At 29.9% G+C, this 22442-nt stretch overlaps 1 protein-coding gene across 1 annotated transcript; it reads left to right on the top strand.

Annotated features, from left to right (window-relative positions):
- The first annotated feature begins 8376 nt into the window (after window positions 1–8376).
- On the top strand, window positions 8377–19712 carry LOC121123195 (uncharacterized). Its single transcript, XM_040718328.2, has 5 exons — window positions 8377–8525; window positions 10629–10824; window positions 16189–16250; window positions 16311–16554; window positions 19292–19712. The coding sequence occupies exons 1-5, from the start codon at window positions 8451–8453 to the stop codon at window positions 19435–19437; spliced, it is 723 nt and encodes a 240-aa protein (XP_040574262.1). The 5' UTR covers window positions 8377–8450; the 3' UTR covers window positions 19438–19712.
- Window positions 19713–22442: the final 2730 nt, after the last annotated feature.

The raw sequence follows: 22442 nt of genomic DNA, 5'->3' as shown, positions 1-22442 counted from the left end.
AACGTATTGTATATATATCTATATATACCCATAGAAGAATCCTAGAAGTGAGTAATAAAGTAATAAAATCTAACTAACTACATATACGACATACCAACCAAGTCATGCTCAGAATATTTGGTTCCTTTCATTACAAATATTTCATAGCCCTGATTTTATTAACAATAGAGTCCTAATTGTCATTATACTCATTTTTTATTAAATCCCCCCCCCCTTGTTGTAGTTTAACTCATTAAGGCGGAGAGTTCATGGATCCTTCTCCGAGCGATCCCCCTCTTGATTCGATTTGTGGTTACATGCATATATCGAAGTGTATTACTCAATTACCCTTCACTATCATAATATCCTCAACTAAACATTGCATAGTAAAATAAAAGTATGTGGATACAAGAAAGTCATTAAGGTAGGAGGAATGTCCAAACTTTGGCGCCCGATTAATCTCCAAGTGGCAACTCCTTCTCACTTCAAATAGAACTTTCTTGCAAAATTGTCATAATATTATGAAAACGCGTTGAATGTAAATTATTTTACAAAAATCTGTAAATTTAAAAAAATTATTGCATTGGGAGTAAAAATAAAGGTCATTTGATCAAATTAATTGCCGGAGCACAATAAAATTAAAAAAAACCAAGCACCCAAAAGCCTTTTTGAAGCATTTGATTCTGTTTTTTTTTTTAATATTTGGCCTAAATTTGAAAAAAATATGTATTTAATAAGTTATGTGGGCCATTTAAATATCTCAAGTGGTAATGCCGTCAATTTATATTAAAAGATTGGATATCCCTGATTTAGGCGTCTTATTATGACATCATATCTCATTCGACTAAATTTAGGAACATTCTAGAAGCAGTGTTTTTTAGTCGAAGGTATAAATTATGATAGTGCTTCCTGTAAATGAGTGTTTATTCTAGTAGCTAATGCAACCTACTGGTACGTACAAATAAAATAAACTGAAACGTAATAGCCCATTTAATTTGTCAAGAATAGGGTTGCCATTTTTGTAATGAAAACACTAAGTTAAGAAAAAAGAAAAGGAAACACGGTTGTTGCATGTGCTCTTTCTTCTTTTTTGTTGATTATTTAATAGGTCGGTATGGTATTATCTTATCCCTCTGAAATAAGCATTCTCACCTATCCTTAGTGTAAATTGTTTAAAAATAAAATTATAAAATAAACATTTATTAATTTAAATATAATTATGCCTTTTTCCCAGCACCAATGCTATTCTAAATGTAGAAGGCTCTCTTTCAAAATATTGGTCCAAATTGCACTACAAAAATCACTTAAGATCGAACCAAAAAAAAACTATGTCCTTGGATCAAGTCTCAACACAAGGACCTATCTTATGTTGTATCGGAGGCAATTTTTTTTTAGGCTCCTCTCTTCTTGATGAAAATTTTGTTGTATTTTTTTTTCCAATATTTTTGATTAAAAAAAAACAAGAAAACTAGGTCCCAGTGAAAAAATGAAATTATATTGTCGAAGTGTTAAATATCTAATAGCCGATGCAAAAATTAATTTATTGTCAAAATTCAAAATATATTGGGTAAAACATGTCCAAATGTGATATTAATTTGGGAATTTGGTTTTATTTTGACAAAAAAAAGATATAAATATTTTTGTTTTGTATATAAACTTGTTTGTATCAGTGTCAAATTTTGTATTAAAACCCCAAAAAAAAAAAAACATAATATATTTTTGAAAATATATAATAAACAAAAATTTTCCTATGATATGAATTTTTTTATCTTTTGCTTAACAAGGATAGACACTTTTTTATCCATCTTGAAAAAAATTATTATTATTTAAATTTTTGATAGATATAATTAACGTGCAATTTAGAATTCTTCTCATAAGGTTTATTTAAATAAAGCTAATCCGGGCGTCGGCATGGGGTGGGCTGGAGGGGCTTTAGCTTCTCCTCACCCAAATAAAGGAATTTTGAAAACAAACGCTCTGGAAGAAATCCATATCTATTCACAAAAAAATTTAATTATTTGCTCTATTGCATAATTTGCTTAAATTATCTTTTTTCTTTTACAAAATAATCTTTCAAAAAAAATTTTAACAACATTTTCGCATAAAAATTTTTTAACCAGCCCCCTTCCAACCCACCTCTAGCAGACGCCTCTAAGATGTGATACTATTCATATGAAGTAATACCTTGTGTCCCACTTTTTGAGGGTCAATAAATGGGACCGGAACGAACTGCAGTCCGAAATTAGGTCCGACACAACACTAAATACATATTTATTAATTACATTTTAGCACGTCCTCACCTTTTTTTTATCTCGGAACTTTTCCGTGGAAAAGAAATATAAAGGAAGGCCCAAAATGACTCGGCAGTTGGGTAATTCATCGCAACTATGGAATGAATAGGTATTTAATGGTTGTTTGGAATCGCTCTTAGAGTAATTTATAATTTGACTGATGAGCGTTGATAACACTCATTAGCACGGAGTTACTTTTCTAACACAAAAATACCAAGTGTATTTAATTTTCAGCTGTAGATTCCCTCGTCTCAATTGATACGTCATGGCTATTTCATAATTTATTATTTTTGCTAATCTATACTTCACTCCGTTACCTCGCCAACACAAAAATGCCCTATGTATTTTGTTGTCGCTTGATATGTCATGGTTATTTCATAAAGTATTCATTTTGACAAATAAATAAAGTAATAAGTTATTCTAAACCTATGCTCCACTTTAATAAGGACAGGAATACAGTTTCTTGTTGATCCTTTGTCCATTATATAATATATGTATTGGTCATTTTATTATTTATATGAATAAGTTTTGGCTATCATATAGAAATAAAAATTTAATGATACTCTTTTAATAGAATATTACTAAGCAATATTATAAGACAGTATAGAATAAAATATTTTGTAGATTTTAATATTACGAAATATATATAAAGTTCATTTTGAAAATGATGAATAAGTAATATGACAATTATAGTCTGAGAGTACTTAAGAAATAAATAGCAGTTGGTAAGATTGACTTATTTGGCTATCCACCATATGAGTTCAGGCCTTTTTTCTGTTTCTATTCGGAGGAAAGGTTGCGTGGTACAATAAATGTAACGATGTAACTTATCTTCCCTTTCCATAAAGACAGAATTATAATGATCCTACGTCGTGTATATACATATATATATATATTGGCCATCTTATTGAAGAAAATGAAGAAATTTAGGCTATTATATAGAAATATTATGTAGGATTTTAATACTATGAAATATTTTGCTATATGTAATTCATTTCCAAAATGGGGGATTAATAATACGACAATGATAGTCTGGGAGGACTGAAGAGATCAATAACAGTTGGTATGATTGACTTTATTCCACTAACTTAAATAAGATTTTGGGCCTTTGGGTATCAAGGTGTAAAGGGGAAAGAAGGAGAAACTAGTTCTGGGACGATAACTTAGTATTGTAATCGGGATTTGGAGAATCTTGTGTTTTTCTGGAATAGGAATTGGGATCTTATTTATTACTATTTATTACCTTTCTAAGTTATGAAAAAAATAAATTGGGGAACTAATTAATTTTTACTAGAAAATGTAACATTTGAATTTTTTCTTTCAAAAAATTTAATTTGGAAATTTAACTTAATTTTTGAAATTTTTTGGAAATAACTATGTATTTTTGAATCTTTTCTCAAAAAAATTTAACACATTTAACACATTTTCGCACAAAATGTAATATTTGAAATTCAAATATTAGAAATTTAACTTTTGAAATTTGTTTCAAAAAATTTAATATTTGAATTTTTTTTCTAAAAAATTTTATATTCAAAATTTTTTTGTAAATTGATGTGGATTTTAAAATTTTTATTTAAATTTTTTTTTTTGTCAACAGCCGAAAATTTTGTAAAATTAATTTTTTTTTTTTTTTCAAAAAACATCAATTTTTGGATTTTTTTCTTCAAAATATATCCAAAAACCATGCCTCCCCCCACCCCCTCCAATATAATTCTGTGGACGCCCCTGATATCAAATTGATATTTTTTATCTATTAGTTAAAATATTAAAGAATCGGAATTGCTAATTTTTACTAAAATCGCTTTGGAATCGAGATTTTTTTTTCCAATCTCCCCATCACTAGGAGAAACATATACAGCCTACAACAATGTAAAGTCAACATTTGGGTATTAGTGAGGTAATTCCGTGAGATGTATATTCTTACTTTGAGATCTGCAAATGATATGGCAATCATAATATATATGATTTTAGAAAAGAATGTCAAGGAAATATTGACAGTGGGAAAAATGACAGGAGAAAAAAAAAGTCTTAGATCCCTTAGTGAAAAAAATTCTTATAAACTGATATAATACCTATCACCAATACACTAATAATTTTTCAAAGGTACATAAAATTTTGTTTTATGAATAAAATATATATCATCAAATTAGGGATTTCGAACGTGATTTTCGGCTGGATCATAAGGAAGTGGAAATCGTTGTTGCTCTTGTCTAGTATTATGTAAATACTTGTCCGTCGATCCAAGAGTCTTGTCCAATGAATCATGTCTAATGATATTATAATTGATAACGGAGAAATATGTGATTAGCACTTTTTCCATTGGAACAGCTGTCGTGTTTGTTTATTTTTCTTTTATCATAATATATATTATATTGGTGATGGATATTATATCAACTCAAAAGAATCTTGGCATTTTTTCCCCTAAGACACTTTTCATCTTTTTTCTCCGGCCATTTTTCCCTGGCACCAATATATATCGAAGAATATTACTGCAGTTTTTTAAACATGACATCGACGAGAGGATCTATGTACGTTTGAATAAAGCTTAGGCATGGATTATAGAAATAAATAGGATTTAAACACTCTAAGGAAAGGGCATGCCTCTACTACTCTTTATTTTTTCTTCCAAACCAAAGAAGAAAAAGACCTTACAACAACAATAACAATGACAGAGATTTCCTTTCAGCAATTTAATTAATTTTGTATAATAATCATTATATTAATATAATATATATACTTTTTCATTCTGCCTCCAGGGTTTGTGTTGTGTTATATTCTTCTTTTACAAACTACAGTCACTGAGTGTTTGATTTGTTGCTGTTCAGCTTCTCTTCCTTCTCCAATTAATTCAACTTTATAAATATTTATGTATTTTTCTATTTTTCTAACAAAACTAATTATAAATTCATAGAACTTTTAACTTTGATTATTCTACTTCTTTTTGTTAATATAGGTGTAGAGTCTACAATAAGCACCTAGAACTCAAATCATAGCTTACGGTTTATGAATTTGTACATAGAATATATGTGGTTCGTCAACACAAAAACAAGCTGGAAGGATGTTTCCCAAAATGAAGTCCTGAATCAGGGGTGTCTGCAGGGTGTGGTCTGGAGGGGCTGTAGTCCCCCCCCCCTCCACAAATAAAGAAATTTTTCCTTTTTACTAGAATATTTAATTTTTTTTTCTGAACAGTTGTGTATTTCAGAAATTTTTTATGTTTGAAATTCTTTAGGAAAAATTTAATTTTTTTGTGAATAGGTGTCGATTTTTGATTTTTTTTTTCAAAGTTTTATATTAAAAGTTTTATTTCTGAAATTTTTAGCGCTGATCAGCAATGGATTTTTATAAAATAACTAAGGATTTTTGTATATTTTTCCAAAAATTTAATTTTTTAATGAATAGCTGTGAATTTTTGATTTTTTTTTCTAAAAATCAATGTTTGAAACTTTCTTTTCCAATTTTTTTCAAAAGAATTTGGTACTTTAAATTCTTTCCAAACAATTTATTCTCTGTATATAGCTTTTTTTGAAGAAAAAAAACGAAAAATGATTTTTTTTTCCAAAATTTCATTTTTGATATTTAGTTTTTCTATTTTTGTCTACAAAATTTGCATTTCTGATTATTTTTAAATCTAAGAACCAAGCCCCATCCAAAAAATAATCCAGCGGACGCCCCTGTAAGTACATATTTTATATTTCATTTTTACTAATTACGATCATCTATATCAAAAAAGGAGTATTGTGAATCTTTTGCCTGCGCTGCAAATTGTAATTATAATTGGAAAAAATTATTGTTCGAATTACATAATTTGAAATTGAATGTTTTTATTTTCAAGGGCTCACATCGGTGCCTAATAAAATTTTATAGATCAAATGATGATTCGAAACTACAGCTGACATTTTTGGGTATTACAACTCATACCAGAAATTTGAGTACAAATCTTAATAATTGATTTAAATTTGCCTATGAAATATTATATCATATATTAATTGAGCATGTCTTCTTTTTTATTATTTTTGTTCAAGACTGTTTTTGTGTTAGCTCACCACATATCTCATTTTGCATGGGTACATAGTACTTTGAAGATTTCTTTACTTACAAAATATATTATACATACATAGTTACCTTGACAAACTCATCCTGAAAAAAGCAAAACAAAACAAAACGTCCTCATTTTCCTTTTGAGAACAATTTAATTGACAAGCAAAAAAATATATACATATTAGTAACGACTCACAAGTTGACTCTGAATTTAATTAGACACAAAAGTCTAGTTGTTGTGATGACAACAAGAGACTGACAGGTCACTTTCCAATAGGGAATTTGTCACTGCAAATCCGTAGAGTATACATAACAATTAACATTTTGTTAATGGGGCAGAAGCGTTGTTTACTTTCATTCCTTTGTAAACAAAACGACAGAGAGTAGCACCATCTTCTGGCAGAATAAAACAACCACCTGAGCGATAATATCATTTAATGTAAATATAGGTGATTATTACTCACATAGAGGGCGATATGAAATTTTTTATGAGCATGTGCTATTTTTTTAAACAACAAGCATCAGACTGTTACACCACCTGGCGGATAATATATATTTTATAGTTTTTGTTTACTCATGTCCTATTATTCTCAACTATAGAAGACGGCTTACCCTCTCTAATAAAAAAATCCTTTTTTTTTTGGGGGGGGTCAGCTGTCGATAGTTCTGCCGTTTTCTCCCTAATCAGTGTTGTGAAGGTTGATTGGTTAAATTAGAATTAACTCTTGTTAAGCTGTGAAAATTTCCATCAAGAATTGACTAATGCTTCCATAGATGAGAAGAATTGGCTGTGAGAGCTGTTTACTTTCATTGAGTTGTAAGTAGAGCAATAGAGAGTGGCGACGTCTTGCGGCAAAATAATACAACTTCCTAAAGGATAATGTTATTAAATATAAAAGATATGTTACTCACATGGAGGGCCCTCTAAAAATATTCTCAACATGACCCATTATTGTGGGTCAAATAGCTAAATCCACAAGCTAGATGGACTGTTAAACGTCTGCAGATGCACGGTGTTGGTATTGCAGCAAAACTTCATAGGGCTTAAACTATAATTATAGCTGAAAACATTATAAAAATGTGAAAAAATCCAAGCTCAAAGCGAAGTCCCTATTGATTAACTACCAACTGATTTTGTGTCTTTTTCTGTCTCTATTAGGGAGGAAAGTTCAATATAAGTGGGAATTATGATGGATAATTTTTGGAGAGTTTCCATGGCTCATGAAGACTACTCGAAATTCAAACAATTTACATTGTTTAGAACAATGATAAGGTGAAAAGAAGTAGGAAAATCATAAACTTCCAACAAGCACAGTTTCAATTTGTATATTAGTCATGTAAGACCGGCTGAGGCGACGGGTTAGAGGAGGAAGTTTATGCAAAAAAAAGTGATTAAAAGCCATGTTTTATTAACTTATTAATAAAACTACTTAATAATACTCAAGTTTCAAAAATAATTCTACATATTTATTATCGTTTGCACTGAGTAATTGACATTTCCAATTATTTGATAGGAGTAAAAGAAATTTGTCATTTCAACAAATTTTGCAAGGCCTTTGCAACCTACTTCTCCTATTTCGATAGTCACAAGAAATATGTACAACTTACATCCCATCCCTGCTTTATCATTTAATTAAAACATTAAACAATAAGTGTTTACACGTCATTTAATTTGCTGTAAAATACGCGTAGTAGTATTCACGTTTTAGGCAGAAAGAAAAAGAAACGAATTCACTTGATATGAGCCTTTGTCACGTAAATATATATACAACTAAGTGAAGGTAATCATACTATACGTAAATTAAGCAATTTGTTCTGTAGGGAATATCTATATTGATCCGCCTTTGAGAACTTTTGATTTATATGAAGCGAAGAGTTATTATTCTAACAAAAAACTTTTATTCGCCGGCTAATATGTTCTAGGTTGCGTGGCTTGCCCCATTTGTTCCGTGTTTTCCTTCTTTTATCAAACGATTTCTTCCCATTTATGTACATATACATATTATTGTATAGATTAGAATAAATGTATAACTGATAACATTCCTTTATCAGTGTGTCATGACAAACCACAACTTAAAAGATAAGCCTAGTTAACAGAATACCCTATGTAGTCGTTATATAAATTTGTAAACGAAAACAATGTTTTGGCAACGAAAAGGGATCTGTGGATTGGAGCTTAAACGACAAACTCAAATCATTGCATTGTGTCACTGTGTAAGACTTTATTAGACTAATTATAATTCGTTTTGATCAATCGAAGGAGACTGAGTCACTTCTATTGGTTAAACAAAAAAAAAAATAGATTAATGTGCAGACAAATTTATTTTTTTTCCTTCAAGAGTTTGGAAATGATAAAAATCTTTGTATAATATTTTGTTTCATTTAAGCCTTAATTACATACTCATTTTTTGTCCATACTAGTTGTTAAGATCTAATAAATCAGAACATATAATTTAGTTAAGGGCAAAAGATAGGGAGCAGGGGGAATGGATATGATGATGATGAAGAAAAGAATACCTATGGTTGTTGATGATACTTGCTTTGAAAACAGCATTCATATAAAGTTTTAAAACCTATAATTAAATAATAAAAATATTTTTTAAGTACCTACATGAGTTTAATTTGGGTAATCTATAGTGATTCTTTTAAGTAACTACATGAGTTTAATTTGGGTAATCTATAGTGATTCTTATTATATATATAGTTAGGTATACAAATTCATGTACATGTTAAGGTCTACACCCTAACAAAACTCTTTTATTTAATGATCCATTGATAAGCAAATTGGGCGATTATGGATGAATTGGCAGTTGTTAATCGGGGGATTATCTATTAATTGTATAGTAAATAATAAATACGGTTAAAACAAGCTCATTAAATGGCAGTAATATTTTTAGCAATTTAAAATCTCACTAGAAGTACAGCTATAGCCTTGTGTAACTTTAATTACGGTTAGTGTCATGTAGTAAAATAATGATCTATGCAAAGTTGCCTTATCAATAAAACATTACTCTTTTTATTTTCATTATTTCTATCCAAGGTAGGAATAATATTTTTAATTTTTTTTTTCTCCCATGGAACAAAGGAGTGAATATCCTAAGGAAATTTTGATTATTCCTTAAATACACACATCTTATTTTAACATTTTTAGAAAGGAAGATCAATAATATACGATTAAAAATTTCCTCACGTTCTGCACTCGTCGTAATCGAAATTCGAAAAAAGTTGATATACAAGCTGCCCTATAATATTAGTTACATTCTAGCTGTTGGACTAGGAGCATACATGCAACTATACAGTACACATGTCCCATTATTTAACCTGCATTTCAATTAACTGAAATTATTCACAATGTTTTATTATCATCCTATTATATTAGAGGGACTGTTTAATGCACAAGAAAACCACTATGTAGTCAAAACGGAACAAAATCTCAAATGTTAAATACTCAAAGGAAGTCAAATATTTGTCAAAAATTTTAAATGACGTTGTGGCATCATTTTTTTTTGTAATATAAGTTTTGCTTTGAGCACGGATTTTTCACATTTCATAATGTTTTCAGTCATTAATTATCGTTTCAAATCCCTATTGAGCTTTGCTGCGATACTAGCACCGTGCATCTCCAGACAAGTTGTACTGGACGTTAAACAAATTACCCCCATAGTAAAGGCTATAAGTCAGTAGAATATAAAGCCATAATAACATAATTAGCATCATTTGCCGATTACCGATTAATTATTAGCTGATTCATCGATGGATTTTTCTTCATGTTCATCTGGTTTTAATCGCAATTATAATTTATTATATAAATATTAGGTATCCAATCCTACGATCCCTGTCCTTCTTAGGGCACGCTCATTAATTCTCAAATTTAAGTCCTTCTCAAATCATTAAAATAATTAAGAAATAACAATTAAAACAGTTCAAACATCCTTGGAATGCGTCGAATAATATGTAGTTAAGACTTCCTTTAATAAGTAACGTCAGTCAATAAAAATAAAATAATAATTATAATTATATCGTTTAAAAATGATATCTTCTTCTACATACATATGTATGGACCTAGACACAAAATATGTTATAGGGAGCCTATACATACATTGGTTGACAATGTTATAGTATATACTACCTGTCATCATCATTCTCACCGTACATTAATTTGTATTGATATAATGTTACGATAAAAATGTTATAGTTAATCATGTTGGTTTTTTTTTATTTATTTATTTAAATTAATGAACATGGTTTTATTGAATAAATTCCTAATTAATAATAGGAGATCCTCATTGATAACTCTCTATATTTTTATTATTTCAGACAATTGCAAGTTTTTTAATTGTCTATGGTTTTGTTCTGATTGAAACTCCTTCCAAGTTTATACACTCTTCCAATGTCTCCACCTTCATAGAAGAACACAACAATAATAGTGCTATTAGTGATAAAACAGTGATTGATGATAATCTAGGCCTGAGATCAAATATCATTCGTCACATTCAAGATGAAGGAGTATTAAGTATATAAGTTATTACATATAATAAAACACGTTTTTCTCATGCATGTACATAATGATTGAATGTATATAAGAATCCCCACTATTTTTGAAATGAAATAGCATGAAGGTTCAAATTTAAAGGGTAAATTTGGCATATCTAAGGGTTAAAAAAATAGTTTAAGTTTCACTTTAAGACTTTTCAAAACTCGCCACGATCATTTTAAAGATTTAGTATGAGGTTGCGAGAATATATATTTTTTGAAATACTCCGAAGAAATTATCTTAGCACAAAAGCCCTTTCAAAGATATTTTATTCAAAATTACATTTTTTCGATGAATAGACGATTGAATTTAAAGCTAATTATGGTAAAAATAATTTATTTTTTAAATGGTCGTAATAGCAGCAAATATATTGTATTACTTAACATTATTTTTTATTGATTAATTGTTACTGTACGTCATTGAAGCAAATATTTAAAAAAATAAAAAGTAGTACATATTATATTGTAATTTATAGTTAAGTCATGGATTACTTTAGTAATTCATGGTTAAGTATACACGACAGAAAAATGCAAAAATACCTACAAACTTAACAATTTAACTCATTTTGTGTTCCGATATTTCCTCATACATTTTGCCAAGATATGAAATAATTTTTTAAATAAATATATTAAAATATTGTTTTTCGAAAAAAAAATTCAAAAATCCATACGACTCTATTAACCCGTTTTATCCTAGGCCTTCAATATTTTACACAGATCTAACTGATTGGAATATCATATATATGTATACAAAGGGGTGTACCAAATAAATCAAATTATAGATGTAAAAGCAAGAAACTACCTTTTCGCGTTTTTCAGTATATATTTCATGAAATGATAACTGTTTTGTTGGTTATGTTGATTATTGAATCAAACTTAAACACATTGAATCCCTGGAGTTATAAAATGGAACTTCTTATTCCTTGACATCATCATGGATAAGATGGACGCAGATTGAAGCATACTCATATATTAATGTATAAATACATAAATGGCAACTGCGCCAATCAAATTTTTATTGTGGGACTCCATCGCCAGTCATTATATAAATAGAGTATACTAGGAAAATATAATAGTAATTTATTACTAATTACTATTGAAACGATGACTAAACAATATTGTATTATGAACTCTTTACATCGACTCTAACGTCACAAAAACAATCCTCCTAGTTGGGTTGACCAGCGGTCGGTACGGTACAACAATTTCAAAAGCAGGGCTGCCCCTATATATGTTATTGACATACCTAGTATTCCTAGTTAGCTAGTTATGTCCAATTTCATGTTTTAAAACCCTTGAAGTCATGGCAACTAGTCTTTCCACACTTTGAGAATGATTATGGATTTGATTAAATTCTAAATCTTGCTTTCCTTGAGCTGTAAGTATGAGTTCTTGATTTGAATATTTCCTTAGAAGGGGAGGTAACGAAATTTCTCTGGGTTTCAGCTTTTCCCAATCAAACATGTCAAAATAATTTGATGTCATTCAGTTAATATTACCCTTTGGTACTTTGAATTTTCTAATATTTTTTGTCTTTGACTCCCTTTTTTTTGGCTCCCAATATGTATTTTAGAGATTTTTGTCTTATTTCTAAGTTAAAATCATACATGCATGCCAACAAAATTGCCTTAGAATGAGCAACTTATGAATTACTTTCAAAGACCTTTTTGTAGGTCGACATTTATGATGGTAATTTTTGAAACATATCCCTTGAAAGTGATAGCTGCCGCAACAAAAGATAGGAACCCCTCTTCACGTTATGTCTTTTTCGAATAGAAAAACACATAGGAGCGTATAGATTTAAAGCAATTTTCACAAGAAGTATCAATAAGGGTCATTACTAGTAGGTATTTCACTATATTCCTCGTTTGATGGTTTAGAATATTTGCTGCAGTAGTGTTTCAACGAGCTAAGGTCAGTTTTCCAGGTTTGTAAGTCAAAATGGATAAATCTCCTTTAATTGGCCACTCTTGGACAAAATGGCACATAAGATATATGTACTCTAAGTCATTGTTTGTATCTCATAATCAATCATTGGTACTTTTTCTTCAACTGCCTCAAACATTTTGCATTCTTTAGGTGGTTTTAGCTTGAGTCCATTTTTTGAAGAAATCATTTGACCAATGAATCCTGTATAATCTTTTAGTATTTCAGGTTTACCATCAATTTCTTTAAGTAAGTACCTGAAGGGCAGCTCATTTTCGTATAATAAACAAATAATGACTGATATAACTCGTTGCAATTCTAATTTGTCAGATCTAAAAGCCCATTTCTCATGACCTGTGTTTACTCCACACCCATCTGCTAATATTGCATTTAACGATTTTTAAGATTTAACTCTTTCAGTTACACTCACGATTTCCTTTGCAATTGAAATTCCCTTTCCATTCGTTGGCACAAAATGGTCGACATAAGTGGCTCTGGGATACTTTGCTATTGTTTCCAGTGATTTTTTTATCCGAATGAATTTTTTCCATAAAAGCTAAAATATTCAACATTTTTTAAAGAGTCTTCATGTTCATTTATTAATTTATCCCCATATTTTCTTCTGGAATTATCAAGTTTTTCTATACTAACAGGGTAATTTTTAGGGTTATCAAATCCAATTATTTGACATAAGTCATTAATGGTAGAGTTAATCATGGCTGCTGTTGTTCCCTAGCTGAAATTGAATCTCCAGCGTGTTTCGATTGACTCATTAAAGTTAAACCTATTTCTTCTATTACAAAGTTCCTCAAGTTTTTCATTATAATTACGCTCAATTTTTTTTTTCAAAAAATTTAATTTTCTGTGAAAAGTTATGAATTTAAAAAAAAAATTAAATAATTCACAATTGAATTTTTGATTTTTTTTTTATGGATAGCTATATGGGTCTTGAATTTTTTTTCCAAAAAAAATAATATTTAAAATTTTTGGTTAATAGCTATGGGTTTTTGGTTTTTTTTTTCAAAAAAATTCATTTATGGATTTATTTTTTCATATAAAAAACTCCAAAAACCAAGTCCTTCCCCACCCCTAAAAAAACATATATATATAATTCTGCGGACGCCCCTGGCTGGGGTCCATGCCTCTCTGATCCTCATGATATTTTATATGATCGTATAGGTATAAGATTATATGATAATAACGTATGGACTGAAAAGTCCCAGGCTTCACCCATAGATGGAGAAATGTTTTATTTTACCACATTTTCAGACAGAACACAACTTCTAATGTCAGCTGTCATAATATCTTGCCAATTTGTTCTTTAGTTTGTGAGTTATTGTACTAAGTGCTAGGCTAATTTTGTTATTTTCAAAACGATGGAACAAAAACAATTTTGTTTTTTTAATTTTAGACTACCTTTTGATGGGAATAAATACTGTTCAAGCAAATCAATGGCCTGAAATGTGTAATAGGGACTACGCTCCATTTAGCCAAAGAGAAAATAAATAAAAAATTATGAGAATAATTTTTAAAAAGCCAATTTTGAACGAAAAAAAACGTGTTTCTTTTGTTAAGCCTGGGACTTTTTGGCCCACTAATTATGTTGTGTATAAAGGAAAAGTTATGTCTAAATCGGTCCAAAGGAAAAATTCGGTTCGGTCCCAAAATATTGGTCTCGATTTAATAGATGAATTATTTATAACATAACATTATATGTATTTTCAAGTACAATAACGATGTTTACAAAGAGATAGCTCGGATGAATTTTAATCCCGTCATCTCTCGTGGAATACGGAATTCTGAATTCAAACATCTCTTGAGATGGATCATTAAGTAATAAGTATCTTCCTTTGATTCCCTCTATCTTCCTGTGGTCTTAACTCTAGGAGAACATAGAATTCTACTAAATAATAAAACAAAATAATGTGTGAGGAAACAGATTCAGAGTACTTACACTACTTATCACGTATTACTCAAATGATTTGCTTGAATAATCGAATTTTTAAATAAATATTATAAGTATTTGTTCTAGAAAATATAGCGTACTGATTTTTTTTAAAAATGAACAATGATTTATTAAAAAAAAAAAAGAAGAAATTTCGTCTCTCATAATATATAAGACCGAAAAAAATTGGTCCATAGAGTAAAACCGCAAAGATTGGTCCATAAAGGGATGCCGAAAAAAATTAGTGCATAAGTGAGACCGAAATTTTTTTTGTCCCAGTCTTAAACTGTGGTCTGGACCGGAAAAAATCGGTCCCCAGTCTGAGACCGCGGTCAGAACGAAAAATCGGACAATATATGTCTAGAAAAAATCACTTAAGACCGAACCGATAAACAAAATTGGTGCTGTACCGAGTTTCAACACTAGTATATATTAAAAATTGGCTCCTAGTATACATTTCAAACTCCACCTATAGTTTGGATCGGTGTGGAAGTAAAATTTGGTTATAGGTGTAGATTAGATTTTTTAACGCCTATTTACAAAAATTCAAATTGTAAATTACCTATAACAAAATAATTTTTTTGGTAAATTACATTTCTTTCATAACATTGAGTACAAGGTGAAATCGGTACAGGATTTTAATTTCGGTCCACAGATATGGCAAGGCTTTAATGCAAAAATATACAAATGTACGCCGTATTTTGTTTTCAACGGTCAATTTTTCTGGTGCTTTCTTTCTTATCAGTGTTTTGAACGATGATTGGTTGAACTAGAAGTAGTTTTTGTGAAGTCGTGGACAACTCTCAACCCTTATTCAGTAATAATTCCACAATTGGAATACAAATCCCAATATATAGATTATAAATTACGGACAGTAAAAGAAAACAAGCTCGATGGAATTTTACATATTGCTAATCTTTATGCGAATGTTTTATTGTAGATTTAAACTCTTTGTTTTTTTAGTCCATCGTCAAGTGGATGTTATTTCTAAATTATTTATTTTAAATATTCTGGATTGTGCCATATTTTATAATGGTCTTTTTAATTTTCGTTTTAACAAATTATTTTTCGATTATATTGTGTTATATTATAATAAAATTGTAAATGTTTAAATGCAAGGCAATAAAGGCCAAAAAGAAATAATCATTCCATGATGGGGAAGAATTGCTATTGATTTTAGGCATTTATTCTATTTTACTGATTCAATATAAGTAGGACGTGATATAAATCTAAATCTAAAATGTATCACTTGAGACCGAACCGAAAAAAAAAAATTGTATTCGAAATGAGTCTCAGCAAAAATAACACATTTATTTTTAGAAAGGTTTTTTTTTATGTTTCGATTGTTGAAATTATCATAAGAATAAATTACTTGTCAAATGAAATCTTAATTTTGGAATGAACACAATGTCCCTAATTTGGTCACACATATAATTATGTACAATCCTAATCAAAATGTTATTTTTATTAAAGCCTCAATTGGATCCTTGATCTCATTTATTCTTGCGTCATTTTTGTTTTATGGTGCATCAAAGGTAAAAAGTTGACCTCCATGTTTAATTATTATTTAATCATTTCACTTCTATATATTTTAGAATCAAGCCATGTGGATGATTCCTTGGATCGCTCAACAACTCATCGAATTGACTGTTGCCTTTTTCTTCAAAGTCATAAGAGGAATCAAATACTTTAATTCCACAAGTATCCTCTACTGGATCGGACTAATGATGTTTTATTATATTTCGATCATTTTCATTTACGCCGTCATGTCGCATTTTGTTTTGATAAGAACAATGAAAAAACATTCTAGAGAAGTGATTAATAGTGTGATGCAAGGAGGTAATGAAAGATTAATTCTTTGAGTATTTATGTCTTATAAATCTAGTGCGATGTCGACTAGGTATGGGCAGATATATCCGATTGAAACCGGAAAACCAATATAAAAATGCAAAATATCCAATTAATGCATAGTATCGGTATCGGAGAAAATTATTCGAAATTTCGATATTTTAGAAAAAAACTATCTCAGGGACGTTTGCAGGTTTATATATTTTTATATATTTGAGTGGGGCTTAGTTTTTGGAATTGTTTTGAAAAAAAAAATGCAAAAAATAGAAAAAGCATTGTTATTTTCAAAAAAATTAGATGATAAATATTAAATTTTTTAGAGTAAAAAAATACAAAAATCTATAGTTATTCACAAAAAATTCAATTTATAAAGAAAATTCTAAAATTAAATTAAAAATATTAATTTTTTGGAAAAAAAAAAATCAAAATCTGTAGCTAGTCACAAAAATTTTAAAATCTATAGCTATTTCTAAAAAAATAATTTTTTTCGAAAAAAAAATTGAAAAACTAAAATTTTAATTTTGAAAAAAAAAAATCTAATAATAATTTTATTTTGAAAAAAATTCTAAATCCATAGGTATTCAAAGGAAATTAATTTTTTTGTAAAAAATTTCAGAAATTTTATTTCAGATATTAAATTTAAAAAAAAAACAAATACAAATATTAAATTTTCTAGTAAAAACAAAAATTCCTTAACTTGAGGCGAGGAGTTACAGCGCCTCCATCCCACCCCCTGCTGATGTCCCTGTATCTGAAATGAGGAGGGAATGGGAAAAAATAAATTGTTGTTTAAATTTTGTAACCAGAGAAAGTTTAATAATAGTGTTGGAGCGGCCCCTGGACCGCTCTTTCAGCCTTTTTTATTAGTCCGATCTTTTTTACCATTCATCAAATCTAAATACTGATTAGTTTGTCCTTCAGTCCTACAAAGAAAATAATTAAAGATAGCTAGAACGTTTAATAAATAATGTCAGCTGTTGTAGTTACTATAAAAGATGGATAAGGACCGATCTTTGTACTGACAAATTTCATTAGGACTGGACGGATATAACTGCATTGTTTTTGCCTTAGTTAGACTGATCCAACAATATTTAATACTCTGAGTACATACACTTAGATGAATTTTTATTACTTACGAGGAGTGTTCAAAATTCAGATGACTTTTCAAATTTTGCGGGCAAGGTACATTTGATATGGTCAATTTTTTTGATTTTTTATGTTTGTACACTCTCCAAGAACATATATTTACTGTTTCGGCTATGAAATAAGTTAAGTTTGCTTGGGAGAGGCATAGCAGTTTGAAGCAATGTTATACTCGGCAATTTTTTGCTATTGAAAAACATGGATCAAATAATTTGTATCAAATTTTGTGTCAAAAATGAAATTGAATGCTCCAAAACACTTTAAATGTTGACTATAGCATACGGTGAAACTGTTCTCAGTAAAAAAAAAAAAGTTTATAAGTAGTACCAACTCTACCAATGATGAACCTCGCTCTGGACGCCCAAGCACGCCAACAACCGATAGAAACGTTGAATCAGTGAAGAAAATTATTTTGAAAACTGTCGACTCACTATCAGAAAAGTCCCATAAAATATTTATGAACATTTTGTGAATGAGACGAGAAGTTTGTTCCGAAACTTCTTAATTTTGATCTTTACTTGTAAGAGGTTTTTTGGTCAAAAACTACCTAATATTCATGCCTCAGCCACCTAATTCACCGGATGTGGTCCCATATGACTTTATCTTGTTGCTATAACTGAAGATAACTACGAAAGGACGACTGACTTCCGTCCTGCCTCATGTCTCCCTCTTTCAGCCCTGACCTTAAAACCCTGGAATTTACAGTTTGAGGCGTCTTAGAAAAGAATGGCTCCCCACCTCTAATTCAAATTTGGATTCTCTCTTAACTGCCGTTGTGACATTGTGGTACCCTAAGGACATGGCCTTCATCTTCAAGAGTTGTCAATCTGTTCGTTGGCATTTCAAGCCTGTTATTGCTTGTGAAACAGGACATACCGAGTAAAAAACATAGCTAAAATTGAAGGACGTAGTTCTATGGACAACACACTCGGGAGAAATGATTCTCTTGAACTCAATGTGTGTAGGTTCGATTCATGTCCGTTCCTGGGGAAGAAAATATACTTCATATATATAGACTTCAAAGACCCAAGTATGATGGTGTAATTGAAATACTATAATATTTACTTTTGCTTAATCACTGCAACTCCATCTGACCAATTAAAGGAACATTTAGAAAAAATTCCTAAATATAGGATTTAAACATACCACAAATTGGTTTTGAGTGATCTTTTTTCTATAATTTAATCATGCTACCGTAGGTTTTGAGTCCCCACTTTGTATATTGTCTAGTCTTTCTTCTCAGAGATTAGGAGAATTTCATCAGATATAATGATAGATTTATCTCTAATCCTGTTTAGGGATGGAACTATGAAGCTCAATTCATTTAATGAGGCTTAGTGATAAAAGTCCAGCCAAGCCATCTCAATTTATCGCATTAATTCATACAGATTAAATCTTATAGAGGAAAAAAACTATATAAATTTTATTATTCTATATATCCCAAAAAATTAGCATATTTGTCTAGTATACTTGTTTTTTTTTTTCAAATATGAAATCGACTTACCATTTGAGTCGAGTTGACACAATACTATAATTATTTTTAACACATATGTCAATCTAAAACGTATAATATCCAATATTATAGAACATGGATACTCGAACGGATTCAAGTTTGAAGTTTTATCCGAGGAAATGTCGAGTGGAAAGGAGTTGGATCTTATTCAAAGAACAAATACTTCCATGGAAAGCATAGAGAAAAGAGATAAAGTCATGTATTTTAGTCTGGAATGAGATAATATGTACAATACACTTCTTTATCAAATTGAGAGAATATCACTTAACACGTTTTGTATTATCTATAATTAATTAAAAAGGATACACATTTTTTATAAAATATTAAATTACATAAATGTACATATTATATATATCTGAATGTACCTTTGTATCTGAGTATTATTTGATTTCAACTGCTGATTCTATTGTATCCTATTAAGAGTATATAATGTTAAAGTTATTTTATTAAATTAAATTTTGATTCATTTTCAAATAAATATGTTATTAGCCCAGATGAAAGGCCTTTTAATGCAAACCCAAGTTGAGTCAGGGGATATGCTAGAAATTTTTTTGGGGGTGAATCCATATTTTTGTCACATTTTTTCCTACTCTAATAGAAGGTAACTTCTTTTTTTTTTCTTTGAAAATCAAATATAGCCCTTCCATTTTCCCCAAATAGGTTCGTAGAACCCAAATTACGTGTATATACAACAAAAGGTCTCAAATAGGGGTGTATCCAAGCCCATTTGAATTTTTTGAAATTTTCTAGTGGTTTTACTACATAAAGCATGCCATCTTGACTGGCACATGGATCTATGCCAGCCTCTCCTAACCGGTGTTTCCTGCACTCAGCAGGTCTAGACATCAATTTTGCCCCTGATGTGCTTGTTCTGCTGGTGCATTTTGTATTTCTTCTATCATAAATGTCAACGGAAAAAATAACCTTGACACTATTTAGCAGGACAGAGTTTTCGTTATCAGAATTAATCAGGCAAATCACTCCACTTCTTTAACCTTTCAGTGTGCGGAAATGTGGAGATTTCCTGTTTTGAGTCAAATTTCCCGCAGGTTACACTCCTAATCAACCCCTTTTTTGGTTCTTTTTTCTAGACTGTGTCAATGTTGAGTTAAATAACGGTTATTTAAAGAAATAACATTTTTATCTTTGTCTAAAAAGTCCTATTTATAGAAGAAAGTATATTTATTTGTTCGAAAAGCCTTCATTTCATTTTTTTTTCACTACATAAATAATCCAAAATTTCTGACTGACATATAACATCAGCGTGGCAGCTACTTAAATGAGTTAAAAGTTTGTGGTGATCCATTTAATAAGCATAAAACACGGAGCAGGAAAAATATTCAATTAGCTCCTTGTCAAAAAATGGTCGTTAACATCTATATATTTGCCGCCCATGCAAATCCCAAATAGACACTGTCATGGAAAACAAAACAATGGACTTGAATTCTTCCTGTGAAAGCGATTTGAAGGAACCTAGCAATCCAAACTTGCAGTTTTGCACTTTAATGAATGTTCCAGATACAAATAGCTTCAGAATTGATAAACATGCTCCGTAAGACGTGATCAACTTTTATCAATCCCAAAATGTGAACAGGATAATGCCAGGACCAAAAGATACCGTGAGTGTTTATAAGAATGGAGCCAAGATCAAAGAGGAAAAGCACCTCATTTTATATAACCCATGAGAAGCTTCTTCAAACAAACATATCCACAATACAAAATTTGTTTTGCTAAGTTTTCATAGTGTAGACCTCAGGAATGTGTGTTAATTGAAAGTTCTGGAACACATTCTGTATGCGTTTGGATAATTGACGAAAATATGAAGCTAATGCTCCTACACCAAAAAATATTGATTTATACATTACACATATAATATAAAGGCTGTAGGAAAAAAAATATAATTGTGCACCATTATAAATTATTTGTGAATTCTTGATAAAAAGTAAGGTTAGAAATTTATCTCGTGATCTATTCATTAGTCTGTCTTTTATTGAAATCTTAAATTTTCTAAATAAGCTTTATTTTTTTTAACTAACAACTAAAATTTGTAGTAGTTTAGTTTATATTTACAAACACTTAAGGCCAATTTAGTTTACTAAATCTATACAACCTGGAACTAAAAAAATATATAAATGAGTGTAAATTTGTCTCGCCATAATTCTAAATTAATCCTCTTTTGTAATATTGTACACAAATTTTTTATATCTTATTCTTGGTATTTCGCTTATAGCGATGACCCAAATTTGAAAGCAGTCCCCAATTTTTTTTGTAATTATTTAATATATGTTCACAACCATTTTTTGAAAGTTTGGGAAAAATTTAATTATACCATGTTTGGAATTTTTAAGGTAAGAGATATGACTTCGTGACCTCAAGGTGAAAGATGGATTTGATTGGTTAAAAATATAAAACAATTAATCTAATCACGATATCATTAAAAACACAATTGAAATAACTGTTGAAAAACATAGGTGCTGACCTCCCTCAAGGCTGGAACTTTAGGAGCCTCTAGCTCCTGATATGGATACAAAGAAGACTAAAATATAGATTTTTTAGTTTCTATTCAAAAGTAAGCTATATGATAAATTTCAAAAAAAATTGAAGATGGTGCCCTAAAATATGTACCGTTTTTGATGGATTTGGCGTGGAATAACCCGCATATGAGTGGTACAAAGCGTTCAAGAATGGCTGTGAGATCGTCCAAAACATGCTGCGTGATGCTTATTGTTTTCTTTAATATTTGCGGTTTGGTGCATCGTGAATTACTTCCAAATGGACCAGCTGTCAATATGTTCTTATTAACGCGTTTGCACGATAAAATCCGTCAAAACGACCAGAATTATGGAAAAACAACTACGTGATTTTACACAACGATAACACGTCATCGCACAAAGTCTCGATATTGAACGGATTCAAAGCCAAATATGCAATAAATACCATCGATCAACTACCATATTAACCTGATTTAGCTCTTTGTGACTTTATTTGGTTGTTACCCAAACTGACATTGCCACTCCGTGAAACCAGTTTTGAGTCTATTGAATCCATAAAATAAAATTCGTGGAAAGAGCTAAAGGCCATGCAAAAAAGTGCCTATAAAAATGTTTCAAGGACTGGAAAAAACGTTGGCATATGAATATTTCATCCAATAGAGATTACTTTGAAGGCAACGAAATAAATTTTAATGATTAAATCTGAAATTTGTGTTTTATTTCCCAATTCC

The sequence above is a fragment of the Lepeophtheirus salmonis genome, chromosome 8, assembly GCF_016086655.4.
Source record: "Lepeophtheirus salmonis chromosome 8, UVic_Lsal_1.4, whole genome shotgun sequence".
In the NCBI taxonomy this organism is placed as follows: domain Eukaryota; kingdom Metazoa; phylum Arthropoda; class Copepoda; order Siphonostomatoida; family Caligidae; genus Lepeophtheirus; species Lepeophtheirus salmonis.
Note: the sequence above shows the minus strand (reverse complement) of the source record. Positions and strands in the feature narration are given on the sequence as shown.